Source organism: Cariama cristata, unplaced genomic scaffold, assembly GCF_000690535.1.
Source record: "Cariama cristata isolate BGI_N322 unplaced genomic scaffold, ASM69053v1 Scaffold38645, whole genome shotgun sequence".
In the NCBI taxonomy this organism is placed as follows: domain Eukaryota; kingdom Metazoa; phylum Chordata; class Aves; order Cariamiformes; family Cariamidae; genus Cariama; species Cariama cristata.
Window position 1 is genome coordinate 1,775 of NW_009616472.1, and position 16,247 is coordinate 18,021.

Sequence of the window (16,247 nt, forward strand, 5' to 3'; positions counted from 1 at the left end):
GCTTATGTATGTTCACTTTGTTAATATTTATTCTGTGATTGCTTCTCAGAAATGGATCCACAAATGGTCAATGTGGTAGGTTTGGAAATGCAAATAAGAAAACTGTTTCTGCTGGAATTTGCTTATATGCCAAAACTAATTGGTGAATGTTAAGGAGGTATTTGCTTCTATCAATGGATTTAAAACAACTTGCATTTACATTTTTTTCCAAGGAAATTATTCTTACCAAAATATTGTGGTCTTCAGAGCAATACTCTGAGTAGCTCTGTTTTCAATGTACCACCAGAGTATCCCTCTGAAGAAGAAAAGTTTTATCTGTTATAAAGGTGAAGGAATGGAAACAAATTAAATTACTTGACCAAGAGCCAACAGGAAACAACAGAGAAAGTTCTCTCTAAAGAGAAACAAATTTTCCCTGAGGCTCTGAAATCTCAGGTTAATACTCATAGAACTGAACCAGCTTTCCTCATCTTTGAATTACATATAGTTAAATATTTTAATATACAGGCAATGTTGGAACTTGCACGTTTATATCTTGCACAAGATGATACTGATGCCTGTCAACATCAGTGTTCCTTACTACTGAAGAATGATCAAGATAACGAAGCAGCAACAATGGTATGTGCTATTATACTAATCCTGTATCAGAAGTGTTTTGAAGTTTGTGTGTCTGCAATGTGATGGATCCATAAAATACTACTATTGAGAAAGCCTACAAGTTCTGATTTAAAAAAAAAAAAAGTGAAAAATCCATTGCAACAAAATGTTTTTCTGTTTATGCTGAATAATTATTCAATATGAAGTTTCTAGCAATCATAGCCTTCATTCTATCTCAATGCAAAAATGTGTCTTTAAAAGTACTAGTAGAGGAGAAAGTAAGAGTTGCAAGATTGACTAAAGCATCGCTTAATGCATGTTCTATTAACAATTGACTAACGATCAGGGGAGAAGTTATTTTTCCAGCACAGTAACATTAAAACAAGTATCTAAAAAAAAAAAGCTTCCAGAAGAAAAGAACCGTGTGTTTAAGGTGGTTTTACATCTTTATGCAACCATAGTTAATCATATTCCTACTTGACCATTTTTAATCGCAGCTGCAGATTCTCTGTACAGGATTTGTATACTTCTTGGCTTAAAAGACAACTCAATAGACTAAGCAACTTCTGCTTTAACATATTAGGAGCAAAATGATTTTAAGACAGGTATAATTTATTTTCTCCCAGCAGTTTAACATCTGGAGTTTATCCTAGTGTGGTGCAAGAACAAGGGTAATAGCACTCTTAATATATGTTATTAAATCTACTCTTTATTAGCTACCTCTTAGTGGAGAGAAACTGAAATGAAATAATTTGTTTTAGTTCCACTGCTGAAGTCGGCTATCTTTTTCCCTAACTTTAAACTAATTTTGCTTTTCTATGTGCTTAATCCACATTTATGGGAAATAAAACTAGGACTAAAACTATACAAGTAAAACCAAACATATTTGAAAGGTACATCAAAGTGTTTAATTCTCTTTTAATTTCTACCTTACATGTAAAATTGAGATATGAGCCTGTACCTGCTCGTTATTATCCTGCGTGTCTGTATATAGTGTTTATTTTCCAGAGAGTAATGAAAAACCCAACTCAGTTTACTTCTTGTGCAATTCCTGCAGCACTTTAAAGCTGTAGTTTCAACTCCCCACTTTGCAGAACTAGAGTTCATTATAAACCACAACTTATAATCTTTTGTTTTGTTTTCTCTAAATTGATCAATATTGTAGATGATGGCTGATCTCATGTTCCGGAAGCAAGATTATGAACAAGCTGTCTTTCATTTCCAGCAGCTCCTAGAACGCAAGCCAGGTGAATATTAAGCAGTGATATTTTAAATTTTTTCTGATACGTAATTCTAATGAAATAGAGGAATAAATATCTAAAATATATTTTATATGATTTTAAAGAAATGTGCTATTTATGATATAATGGATGCTAAAAACAAAGACCATTACTGTCTATAAATATATAAAGCTATTAGAGGGGAAGATGAGAAAATTATTTTTCCTAGACACGGTAATTTACTTTGTTGCAATGTAATGTGCATTGTTTGCCTCAAGCCAAATATAGCTAGGGTGTTATTTCCTTGTAACTGTAAAGCACTTTCTCTTGTGCTTAAAATTAAGATACAAAGTGCATGAACACAAAGCTAGCATTTTATTTCAAGATTAATAAAGGAAACTTGTCTTAGATAGGAATAAGTTTCTTTTAGCAATTTGCAAATTATGACCAGAGAGAAAGCTACTAAAATCTATTAAAATAATACTCTAATGAATGTAAAGCTTTCTAGTGGACTTGTGAAAGAAGTTGTGAGAGTACAGCAAATGTTTTTGTTTGAGTGCTTTTGAAAGAGAAGTACAAGTATACTTATCTTTATACAGGTTTTTAAAGAAGTATTGCAAGTATCACTTGATATCTTCATTCTTGTATCAGTGGTTACTATGTAATATGCCTTATATATTACACCATATATCTTTTTTGTATGTGGGGAAAAAAAAAAACACAAGGCAGGCTCTTTATTTCTTAAGCTATTCATACAGCAAATATCTAGAATTACAGTATCCTATTTGTATATTTAGATAACTATGCAACCCTCTCACGATTAATTGATCTGTTAAGAAGAGCTGGGAAACTAGAAGAAGTCCCAAGATTTCTTTTAATGGCTGAAAAACATTCTTCCAGAACAAAGCTTGAACCAGGATTTCACTACTGCAAAGGACTTTATCTTTGGTACTTATAACTGTAATTAAGATAAGGTTTATTTAATTATGTTGTAGATTTTTAAATTAACTTTCTTGTCATCCATTATTATTCAAAGGTGCTATGTATAGGGTGATAAGAAAGTGATAAGTAATATAGCACTACTTTCCTAATTAGTTAAGGTGCTAGGATTTTAGGAAAGGTCTCCTTTTTTCTTCTGAAATACTCTCCAATGAGCTCCTCTTTAAAATGAAGCTATTTTATCTGTCTCGCATACATCTTCCATATTTCCTGCTTGTTAAAAGGGATATTCTTGCAGGTTCAATGATATAATATTACTTCTTTTCAAATTTTAGAATTTATCAGACTGATTTTAGTCTGTAAGAACAAGTTCCTTGGAATTGTATGCATGCTGTTCAAACCTTGCATTGTCACTGTGTGCATGTCATCCGTTTTTAAATATGGGTTTCTTCTTGGGATTTGGGGCAGCGAATTTTACTTGCCCAGCTTTAAATATTCTAATTATCTCTTTAGGTATACAGGTGAACCAAATGATGCGCTCAGGCATTTTAATAAAGCTCGAAAGGACAGTGACTGGGGACAGAATGCAGTCTACAATATGATTGAAATTTGTTTGAACCCAGATAATGAAACTATGGGTGGTGAAGTCTTTGAAAATCTGGATACTGACATAGGGTAAGTGAATGAAGTAAATTTTGCTTGAGTTGTTCTGTCATCCCCTTTCTCTGCCACTCCTTAATTACGTGCCTTGATTTAAATTGCCAGAAGTTTGACCTTATCTAATGCTTTCTATATTCTACTTACTATATTATGAGAGACCATCCTAGACTGTAATAAGTAAGTCTCAAGCAGAAAATACATAAGATTTTATTCGGAATCCTGGTCACTTGCAGTGTTAAAAACAGCTTGTTAAGTTGGAACTGCTGTTGTTAAAGAAGAGAATCAATGTAGAATGCCTATATAACAGAGCCATCTTGTACAAAATGGCATGCCTCTAGCATGGAATTGGTACTAACTCGTAATTAATTTCATGTATATTAAAAAAATAAGCTTTTACAAACACTTTCTTTCTGATGACAGTAATTCAACGGAGAAGCAAGAGTCTGTGCAGTTGGCTGTAAGAACAGCAGAAAATCTTCTGAAGGAACTCAAGCCTCAGACCATTCAGGGTCACATTCAACTGCAAATCATGGAAAATTATTGTCTTATGGCAACCAAACAAAAATCAAGTGTTGAACGAGCACTGAGCATTTTCACTGAAATAGTAGTGGCTGAGGTTAGTAACCTGTCTCATTTCCTTAGTCTTCTCTTTCACACTTTCTGCATTTTTCTTTTTAACTAGTCTCACAGTTTACGTTCAGGAATAGTGGCATGTGTTAGTGCAATTTGTTCTAAGGATTTTTTTTTTCCTATTGAACATTTTATATAAAATTTGAAAAAACAAAACAAAACATGCTGAACTAATATCTTTTAGAAATTTTCAGTTGGATTGCAAATTTATAACTCGACTAAATGCTCATATTGCCAGTTACTGAAATGTGAATAGGCTATTTAGTTTGAATTGCTGGGTTTGCTTTTTAATTCCCAGTCTTGCCAGCAGTATGTCTGATGATATAAGTCTATACAGTACTTTTTGCTTACTATACCCTGTGCTAATAAAGGCAGGATTTTAAAAATCACACTTGCTCCTGCACTTCTTAATGCTTTCTTGAGGCTCTTGCATAGGATGGTCACTTTTAAGAATCCTATTTGTTACATACCTTTTGGATACAGTTTAGACTTACATTTTTAGAAGCTGTACACCTAATAATAGGAATCGGTGTCCCTGTTATTGACATTTGACAGGCACTTCTAAAAGTAGAAAATACCACTAGTATTGTAACTTCAAACGAGTTCAGTTTCTATCTGAAGTATTTATTTGTGTATCAAAAGGATAGATCTTAGTGGTATCAGGTTTCTTTTTGAGATGAAATACCTGTGCATGCTTTCAACATTTTCTGAGCCTGAAGAAGATTGTTTTGAGCCCTAATTATATTCAGCCTCTTAATTATTTAACATGGTGTTTACCATGATTAGTCTTGCAGAAATAATCATAGCAATAATCATAGCACTAAATAGAAAACATGTTTGTAAGATTGGATGTTCTATCTTTATTTTCTGAGGCTTAGCTTTTAGTTTAGTTTTCAGATACCTGGTAAAAGTCTTGTTTAAGAAAAAAGTTAAAAGCAAAATGAAAAAGCGCTAAGCAATCACTATGCTTTTTGCTGCAGAAGGATCATATACCAGCACTTTTGGGAATGGCCACAGCCTACATGATCTTGAAACAGACTCCGAGAGCCAGAAACCAGTTAAAACGAATTTCAAAAATGAGCTGGAATCCCATTGATGCAGAGGAGTTTGAAAAGAGTTGGCTTCTGCTTGCAGATATATATATTCAATCTGCAAAATATGATATGGCGGGTGAATTATTAAAACGATGCCTTCGTCATAACAGGGTAAGTGACTGTACATTAAAAGTAACCTTACTAACCTTCTATTTTAATTCATCTAAATGTTTAGTTTTCCTCTGAAACACAATTTTTGAAATGTATTTCTTCTTCCAATTGCCTGGTATTTCACTTCTCAAGAAGTAGACCAAAACAAGCCAGGAAGCCAGCAGCTTTAGACTGGAGGGCAGTAAACAAGCCTGTGAATCCTGCGTAGTAATTTTTATTCATATTCTGTAATAACTTATGCAAGTTATAGCTGTGGGGACACTGGAAGCTTAAGGTGTTTATGGAGTGTCAGAGATGCAGTTTATTGAGTCTGACAAACCTGATGAAGAAAGATGTAGCCATGTAAATTTTGGAGGCTTGTTCCATTTATTAAGTGGTGTTATCTTCATCTCTTAAAGTGTTTTTAAACATTTATGTTCATAAGCCTGCTACTATACAGGATTATTTTTTTTAATGCTAATATTAATCCTCTGCTGTGAAGGTGCTGTCTGGTAGATTGTCTGGGGACAAGGTATAATTTTTTTACATCAGGGTTTCTGAACAGACAAACTGCCCAATGCTCTACTTTGACTATAGGAACAAGTGTAGATCTTAGCTCTTGTACTTATTTTTCATTTTGTCCCTTTTTGATTATCACATTTTTCCATCTATACACTTCACTTTCATTCACATAAGGCACATCCAATAAGCTAGTCTTTCATAGATACTGTGCTGCTGGTTCAGGATACTGTTTACAGTGCGCAGATTTGGTTTAGAGAAGGACCTGATCCTGTATATTTCTGTTCCTGAATTCATCAATATAGAAGGTAAGGTTCATTATTCAGTCACATTTCTGCAACCTCCTTGAGAGGCAGATTTTTTTGAACTTGTACTCTTTTTATTTCTAAATATAAAATTAAGAGGCAGCTACAACAGTTCTTGGTATAATGGTATCATGTACTTCTGCAGAGATGCCTCTTAAAATGGGATGTACTCAATTTCATTTTTACAGAAAATGAGTTTGATTTAGTTAAGAAAAAATTACACACTTGTCCAGATGGCCAAGGGAAGTTGCGCACTCCATACTACTGGAAGATAAACATGAGTCATCTCCCAAAATAAGATGTATCTTGAAATACATGGTCTGTTGAGCGGGTATATAACACAAATGACACTTTGTTGCAGAAATTCCCAAGCAGCTCTAAAACCCACCAAGTAATTTGTTTCTTATAAAAAGTTTGAGACTTAGATAAACAAGCTGTGCTTGATAGGAAGGAGGATGGCAAATTAGGAGTCTGCAATTCTGGTTCCTTAACAAAACAGCACAGTAAAGACACTGACTTTTCTACAACTTGCATGCAAAGCAGCTAAGCAGGAACTGTAGTATACAAATAAATGTCGAATATTTTAGATCTTTAAAGTATCTTCTTAATTCACAAGACAATATTTTGTGTGGTATTCTCCAATTTGGAAGATTTGATTAGATTGAGAAAACACATTATTGTGATGAATTTGTTTTTAGGATAGTTTTTAGCAGTCACAATTGAATGATGTGGATGTGGGGGGGGGGTGTACATATATGTGGATATGTAGGGGCATGTGTGTGTATATATATATACACACACATATGCTTTAAGTAAATATATTGAGTGAAAACTTCATAAAAGCCTAGTATCTTGTAATATGAGTTTTAAAATCAAAACAAAGACTTAGGTTTGGTTAGTGAGATCCAAATGAGCAGACTGTTTCTATGAAATTGGGGTTTCTTACTGATTACTCTTCTTAATTTTGAATTCTTTGTTTTGTTTATCACAAATGAGAGGGGGAGTATATTTTTATCCTCATCTTCCAGGCATTCTCATATGGCTTATCCCAGTATGCTGTGATTTGAAAGCTTTTCATCAGTAGATTTTTGGAAGCCTAATTGGAAATAGTGAAGTTAAAGATGGAATGTAATTTATGTATCAGCATTTCTTTGTTTTGCCTATGTAAAAAAGGTGCATATTTTCATAAAAGCTTAATTTTTTTCTTGAAAATATTTGACCTGTTGGTGGCATGATAATATAAGCTGTTCACAGAAAGAGCATACAGTACTTAGGGTTTTGCTCATTTTTGTAATTTTTTTTTTTCCTGCTTCATGTACTAAATGTAAGATTTCTGTATGAATTACTGTATCTTTCAGACTAACTTTTATTATGGAGTTAAATTGATTTATATGTATGTGTAACATAAGTACGGCTAGTATTTTTGTCTAGTGCTTTATAGTTTTTGGAACCTGTTTTTCAGATGCTTGTAACCTGCCCCTTGGAGTTATACAAAATGAAATATTTAATAGTTAATGTTCTCTTCAGGATATTTCTGTCTGTCTTTAGCTTTAAGTGGAAAATTATAATGTAAAACAGTTTCAGAAAATCTTCGACAAATATTGTTTGTTTCACAACACTTTCTGGCTGGACTTGAAATACGGCTGCTGTAGGGTTGTTATTAACCGAGAGAGGTATCTACAGGGTTCCTGGAGGCGCTAAACATTTTTTGAAGGAGCAGTTGCAGTGTCCTCTGATGAGCTCTGTACTTGACTTGAAGTAACTTAGGGAGTCGCTGTGCAGAATTCCATATAACTGATTCCTATTGCAGATGTTTTAAATCAAGACTATCTTGTCATCAAAGTTATTACAAGTATCATTTATTCTTTCCAGTTGTACAGATTTGAAGTATTTAAGCAATTAAGCTGTTGGTATTATTATATATAAGCTTACCTAAAAAAAATTTTGAATGAATATTTATATTTTGCAGTCGTGCTGCAAGGCTTACGAATACATGGGGTACATAATGGAAAAGGAACAAGCATATAAGGATGCAGCAATAAATTACGAGATGGCCTGGAAATATGGAAACCAAACGAATCCAACAATAGGCATGTATATATAACCTATAAGTAAGACTTCAGGCACTACAGTAGGAATAAACCAGCAACACTTTACTGGAAAGACTGCTTTTAATTTTCCATAGAGATGGAGTATCACTGGTTTTCCTCACATAAAAATCACAGATGTTTAAAGGTGTACTTAACAGTCGCTTGGAAAGCACCCATGGCAAGAGGTAGCAGCTTTATGATACTTCAGAAGTTTCTGCTTACTGTTTTAGTACAGGGTTTGGTCTGAAACAGTTAGTTCCTCTTTGTGAACAACTTTCTCTGTAAATAGAGCATTAATTTTTAATAATGTATTTATAGTAATGCAGTATGTACTGTCTATAGTAGAGAACCTTTTATAATACCCAGTATCTAACTGATGGTGTCAGATCATTGATTTAATTATTTCATTTTGATACTCAAAGTATCTATTTATAGGGGTAGAGTTCTATATACATGAGTAAGGATTTTAAAAATAAATTATTTAAATATCTTTATATCTGGCTTAAAGATGGTTAACTCAAAACTGGGAATACTATTTTTAGACTGTTTTAATGTAGGAAACCTTTTATGAGATGGATAGATAGGATAAAATGCCGTTTCTTACTCAAGATCTAGAGACTGTCTCTAGGTCCCAAGGCTGGTGGTTTACACACATTCTGTTCGAGGTTTTGGGTTTATGCTTATGGCCCCTCAAAAATACATACTTACTGTCTTTAATCTCTGGTCTTTTTTGGTGCCCTAGGTTTTTTTAGTGTTAGGGTGAGATAGCCTTTGGTGTCAACTGGAAAACCAGTGTTTTCTTAACAATATTGTAACTGTTATGCATATGAACTGCCATACATTTTGTTTCTTTAACTGTAACTCCTGGATGCCACAGTGGTTTGGTTCATGATTTTATCTAATACGATCTGTAGGTTAAAGTAGCATTTTATTAATGGAATTAAATGTTCTATGGTTTAGCTCCTGCTTTTATAACACAGTTAAAGATATAAAAATACACATGCATGGATGGATTGCCAAAACTAGATGCTACCCTATGTACTGTGAGTCACAAAATGAGGAGGGTCAAAGCAGAAGGAAGACTCGGTTACCAAAACAGAAATAGAAATGACTGACAGAAATCTGACTTAGGTTATATGGGAAAATCTCTAGATATCTGAGTTTGGATACAGTAATTTTAATAGTTGTTCCTGCTCCTGTAGATTGACCCATGAATGTCTTGGCTAAGATACTACAGTTGTTGATCAAACAAAACATATTGGAAAGAAGTTTTAATAGTAAAAAGGTGTGATTTCTTGAGTTTGCAGAGAACATAGATCGAGACTTTTCTTTCGCTATTTTGAAACCCTCTAGAGAGTAGGAATTGAACAAATTACAAAACCATTTGGTGTCTAGACAGGAGAATGCCTTAGTGAAGTTAAACTGTGGAACAGTCTTGCATACGAAAAGTGAGAGGATGATATTGAAGGTACTATGTGCACATTGTTTTCTCATTTTGCATACAGCATTGTGAGAATTGTCATGCATTAAAACTGAAATGGTTAAAGCAGCACAAACTGCATCTGGAAAGTAAAACTATAAGCTGGTATTGGATCCTTCGTACTCATTTGCTAGTGAGGATAAATTCATAAATGAAAGATTTAAAATTTCAAATTTTGGAAATTGAATGCTTATAACCTTTTTCCCTCAGTCGTGATCTCTGTCCAGGCTGATATACATGAGCTATACCTTTTAGGTTGAAAGTATCAGCCTGACATGTTGCTGTGCGACTTAGCTATTCCATGTGACTTTTTTTGTTGTCAGTGGTGTGCTGACAGTGGAACAGAATAGCATTTTAATTCCCTAGTTTGTTATTGCTATCCTGATTTTATTTTTTTTTTTGTCCTTTAATAATGGAATTACCTTTACCAAGTGTACTGTAGGTCACTCTGTGAGCCACAGAGAGACGCTGTGGGGTACCATAGTAATTGAAAGAGGACAACCATTATGTATTCTCTGTAGTAGCACATGCTCTCCAGAATAATGTCTCCATCTGACTCAAACGTAGCTATCAGTGTGTAAAGGACTTTTATGTACTAATTGAAGTAACTCAGTAGCAATTTTGATCTCTACAGGCTTAGATGAGAGAATACTAGAAAACAAACACACTAACTTTAGAAACATACGGTGACCAAAATGAATTTGAATGTGATATTTTAGTTATTCAATACAGAAACTGAAATTGTTGCCTTTTCCCCCCCCTTTTACTTACAGGATACAAGCTGGCTTTCAATTACCTGAAAGGAAAGAGATATGTTGATGCAATTGACGTTTGTCATAAGGTAGAGTTTATATATGTACTTAATACTCTCTATACTGTAGCAATACTCTTTTACATAATGATCCTTTTTTTCATTGAGTTAAAATTTCTAAAATCTATGGCTTAATGTCAGAAAGACACCCTATTTAATAAGTTTGATTAGATTAAATATCCGCTACATAATCTGCTTTATCCTGAGCTCCCTGGCTACCAGGTAAATAAGAGAGAAAGTGGCTGGCTATCATATGTGAAAGCATATTCAAATTACATCACTTTCTTTCTGGACCTGTGGTTGCAACTTGGTAAATCCATACAGAAGTATAGCTGAAGAAGTTAATCAAATGTTAGTATCGGAAGACACTATTAGCAAGTAACTTCCAGTATTATCTTTGTATGGTCCAAGCATAAATAGAGCAGATGCAGAGTAAGAGGAAGGGCTACTATCACAGAAGCAAAATGAACATTATGAATTCATAATTATTAGTATTAATGACGAAATAAATTGTATTTGCTCTTTTGGGGGAAATAAAGATAACTAGAAAAGACGAATGGAAGGATAAGGGAGAGGAGGGAATTGAAGGGCAAGAAGATTAAATGGGTAGAGTATAGTAAGAAAGAGCCTGAGGGAGTGGAAACATAAGAGCAGTATATCATTGAGGAAAAAATGTACTTAAAACCTTGGAAATGTCTCCAGAGGTCACTGTTCTGAATGCAAGCATTTCAAGCCACCTAGAGCCTTTAGCCCTTGACCCCTGTGCCTTTTGCACCAAGGTGACAGGGCAGTGTGGAAAGGAAGCAAGGTGTCTTTGATAAAACTGTTCTTGACCTCCATACACGGTAGTTTCTAGCCACAGTTAAATACTTATGCATTCTTAAAACAAACTTGTCATGTTGTTTAGTTTTAGAATGTGTAAGCTCAGTGATGAGGGGAGATAACCAAACACAGTATTCTTTCCTTTTAGACGCAGAACTTTTGAGTTGTTTTGTCTTTTGACAGGTCCTTGAAGTGCATCCAAACTATCCAAAGATCAGAAAGGAAATACTTGACAAGGCCCGTGCATCGCTAAGAACATGAAATGCTTCTTTGTATGGCTCATGGACTTGTTTGTTTAATCTGACTTTGGAAACTATGAATGAACTTGCAGTGACAGAGGCCATATGAGCACAAAAGTATTGTGAATATGATTAACTTAACTATACTAGAGATACGGATTATTTTCAAGAAAAATCTGCAGCCCTGAAAGAAATTATATTTATCCTCATTCAAGAGAGAATACTGCTTACGTGTGTGATATGTAAAGTGTCATCCAGCATCATAAAAACGTGTCATCCGCATTATAAAAATGTTTTAAAGCATATAATTCAGTGTTTTGTCTTGTCCATTTCAAATAGCACTCAAAACAACAGCCTATCCTATCTAGTGCAGGTGCATTGTTAAGATGCTGGATTTCAGTTCGTGTAAACCATTTATTCATAATTACAGAGTAATCTTCATTACTACAGGTGTATTTCTAAAGTGTGATTATAAGCACGCTTTATTTTTTTAATCTTGAAAAAACAGCCATATACATTGTTCTCAATGAAACTTATATTTTTAATGAAAATCTAATATTTAAAATTAAGACCTTATGTAAATATTCAGTAAAGGCTTTTATAGATCATGCAAGTCTTACACAGAATTTATCTTCTACTCATGCTGTCTATTATCCACCTGTCAGATTTCCATGAAGAGAAATGTTTGACATTTTTAATTCGGAGTGTTTAGTCTTTCAACATTGTATGCGTACACAGTAGTCATACGTGCAGAAGTTAGCACTCATTTTGTTTAATCCATATAAAACAGCTTTCTGGAGAAAATTTTTTTATTACAGGGGATTATGATCTTCTCTCCCATACAGAATGTACCTGTGGATCTTTAAGGGAGCAATAGGATGTCATAAATGAATGAGAGGAAGAACAACCAGGATTTTTCAGTGATGAAGAATTTTTGAAAAAACAAATGCCTAACAAAAACCACTGTAACACTGCTGTATTTGGTTTTCAAACAGCACTTGATGTTGTATGTATTTTACTAGAAAAGTAATGTTTTGGCATGAAAAGAGAATTCCTAATACTTGTGATTAAGTTTCTTAAAATAGCCAATTTCAGTTTCCTCCTTAGGTAGTTTTAGCTTTTCATGTTGACATTGTGTAAAGTCACTTTCGTTTGTTTTTTTTTTTTTGTTTCTTTGTGATGGCAACTGAATGTTAAGGCTACAGAAGGGAGCCTGTTTACAATCGTATCTAATCTTGCTTATCAACAACTGGGCACTGTATCTTGGGTAACTTTATAGCCTTATTTCCTAAATAGATTGACATGCATCACTTAAGCAATGATGCTACCTACTGGTCGTTTCCAGGCTCTGCATTCCCATAACTTTTGAGCTGTTGGTCACCTAAACTGAAATTAATAGATGAGTCTCAGGACTATAGCAATTCTACAAGATTTGTGTGAATATTAGAATTGAGAAAAGACCCAACTAAGTAGCCTCTCCTTCCCTAGGGAACCTTGAAACCTATGCTGTAGCCTTATCCCTTCTGTTTCAGCACTGGCAATCAGTGTGTACGTAACTGTACTACATACAATACAGGCTCCCTGTTTTTTGCCTGCAAGTTGTACAGCATGATAGAGCTCTGAGGAAGAAGATTTGGGAGACTGGGGAAAAACTGATGGTATGGGAGTGGAATGAGGAAATGGAAGGATCTGGAAAATGCTGAGGCTGGGGGGAATTATAAGGGAGCTGGGCTGTGGGGGTCAGTAGACTATGAATTCTTAAACTATGCTGTTTTGGTTTGGTTTTTTTTCTACTGCTAAAGTACATAGGGCTTATCAAGGCTGTTTCTAGTAAAACAGCATTTCTTTGTATACAGCCCTATTCATACAGAATCAATGTGGTTTTGCTTCCTCAATAGCACTGGAATAACATTTAGCTGAAGTTTAGAATAAAAATAGGTGGGTTTATATGAATACGTGCAAGATGTTTTCAAAAAGGGCAAGATTAATCTGCATCTATAGCTACTTTATTTTGTTTTTATCATAAGCATAAGATGGACATTACCCTTTCATAAGATGGGGAACAGATTAGGTCACGACAATGGTAAGATACAGAAATTAATTGATGGAAATCAAACTGAGACTGAGCTTTTTGTGGCTAACTTTCGGTGAAGAGCTTTATTCATATACCATGCAGGTAAAAGGTTTCTGAATTTCTGTTAGCCATCTTGAGCATATCTAGCCACTAGGGTCTTTTTATAGATGAGGTCTTTAAAAGAAGAATGCAAATGAGGCATATCTTTGGATTTCGATTTTTAAAAAATGGTGGCTATAAGTAGTCCTTTAGAGAACATCTTGCTTTAATATAGTATTCCCAGAAGAAATAAATGGACTTCCCTTTTGGTTTATATAAGCCAATTTAAGTTTTCCTGCCCTTACTAAATCTTTTTTTACTTTCTCTGCAGAAGGAATGGCTTTGTTTCATTTCTCTTTACTCCAACTAATTGAAACTGTTAATTTCAGCTTTCCTTCTGCTTTTACATTCTCTTATTTTAAAAATGCATGTCCTGGTAGCTTTTTTTAAAGCCTCTTTCTTAATAAATGGTTTTGAGTGGAAGAGACTCCTGGGATGGAGAGTCAGTAATGCTAATTTCAAAGAGCTGCAGTCTTTAGTGTGGTGTTGCTTAGCAACCCATCTTCCAGTTTTGCCTTGGGTGAATAAAAGAGGAGAGCGAAGCTGTGGTTTCTATTGATTCATTCACTGAAACTGGAAATCTAAGTGTCTTGTAGCTATAGCAACATAAGCCATAGGTGTCTCTTCCTCTTCTCTCTTGTCCCCCTTTCCCCTGCAGGTACACAATGCCTAGAATATCTTCAGGAGGATGTGTAAAAATTTTTGGTAACAATGTACTAAATACTTATGTTTTAATTCCCTACTATTTTTTTCAGATTTCTACCAATACTAGAAAGATGATGTAGAAAGTATCATTAGGTAAAATAATTAGTATAATTAGCTAAAATAACTAAACTAGCAAGACTCATGTAGAAAAATGGAGTAGAAATAATTTACAGGATTTTTTCCCCTGTTTTTGGACTAACTTAGACTATTGTGAGTCATTTCTCAAATGTGGCTTCAGCAGTTTTTAGAAAGGCTCATAAATCGGGCAGCTCTGGTTTAGTAACCTAAACCTTAATCTTGTTACCCATTAGATGAGTGAGTAGCTTTGTAAACATAATAGTTAAAACAGCCTTTATAGCATTAAGAGAATTTGTTGAAATTTTCTGAACAGTCTTTGAAAGTGGTCCAAGAGACATTTCAGGCAAGTCTTGATAGTGGGGGTGGATTCTGGCTCTTCGGAAGTTGATCATAAAGAACTCATTAGCGTGTTCCCTATGCAATGCTGAACAGGGAAAAAAATAGGAAAAGAAATTAAGGAAAAATTTCACTAGCAAGTACTTCTCCATTAGCTTGTGACTATGCCACTTTTTAAAATAAGATCACTCTTTTGTCAGTTTAGGCTCGTTACAACTCTGTGTTTGATTTCTGGCTTCATTCACTCTGTGGTTTTTACCTCTTGCTTCATCTTGCATTGAAATAAGAACTTTTTTTTTTTGAAACATCATTGACCTGCCTTAAAATGTTTAGAATAGGACCATTACTGCAAAAATTACATGCTTTTATATCTGCTGAATCTTGGTTTGGTAATTATGTGACATGGTGCTTGCTAAACGAGGAGCTAAGCGAGTGGTCTTAAATCTTGTTCTGAAGTACTTTCTGGTTTTTTGGTTTTGGGGGGGGGTTTGGCGGGGTTTTGGTTTTTTGTTTTTTTTTTTTTTTAAGGAGTCAGTATGCCTGTTAATGCAGGCTCTATTTTGGAAAACAGCAGCTTTTTAAATGTTCACACTAGAAATTTGCCTTACCTGAATTTTGTGCTATGAAAAGTTAAATGTTGCCTATACATGTCTCAGGCGATGTAGTACTTGCTGCAGTTCAGGCCTCGACTTTCAAAGGTATAAGGAAGTATTTTAACATACCAGAACATATTAATTGAGATTAATTCCAGTCTAAATCTTCATTAAGTCTTCCTGGGGAAGATGAAGTAAATCATAAAATATTAGTATTAAGATTTTTGTCACTGCTGTAGAATCAGTATAACTGACTGTGACTGCCACTCACCATGTATTTGCTGAGCAAATGTAGCTACCCGCAGTTCTGCAAGCTGAAAGAAACCAACTTTGAAGTGCTGGGCTGAGGCTGTAATTGTGCTGCTTTTATTTGAAAATAGGAAGAAAGGGAGACTGTACCTGATATTAAGGGAAGTTAGAAGCAAACTTTGTGCGATTATTACTTTTTTTTTTTCCCTCCCCAAAATTAAACCATGCTTTTATAGGAAAGTGATTTTGTATCTATCCTTCTGGGAAACTTCGCATTGTAAAGGAAGGGAGCTCAGTGTGATACCCTTTCTCTCAAGCTCTGATCTCACCTCTAAGGATTTTGTGTTCTGTTTCCCAGCAACGTGAGCTGGGACTGCTTGGTGAACCATGTCTTACACGATATAACACTTAGGTGATTGAAGAAAAAAACCACAGCACCCTGCCGCGATGCTTAAAAACGCAATCTGTAATTTGGATGTTAAAGCATGCATCGATTGTCGTGCCCTGCTGCGGTGCGCCTTATGTAATTGTCTAAACATTACAGAAGGCAAAAGGGATGAGTAAAGCGTTCTGCCCCGAGAGCGTGCGCGCTCTCGAATTCCCTCAGCGGCCGCCTG

The 16,247-nt window shown here is 34.7% G+C and overlaps 1 protein-coding gene across 1 annotated transcript; it reads left to right on the forward strand.

The window, feature by feature from the left end:
* The first annotated feature begins 510 nt into the window (after positions 1-510).
* LOC104161667 (tetratricopeptide repeat protein 21B-like) lies at positions 511-11,803 on the forward strand. The gene is made up of 9 exons (XM_009700179.1): positions 511-618; positions 1,763-1,844; positions 2,615-2,765; positions 3,270-3,431; positions 3,837-4,032; positions 5,027-5,251; positions 8,024-8,144; positions 10,398-10,465; positions 11,441-11,803. The coding sequence occupies exons 1-9, from the start codon at positions 511-513 to the stop codon at positions 11,516-11,518; spliced, it is 1,191 nt and encodes a 396-aa protein (XP_009698481.1). The 3' UTR covers positions 11,519-11,803.
* The last annotated feature ends 4,444 nt before the right edge of the window (positions 11,804-16,247 follow it).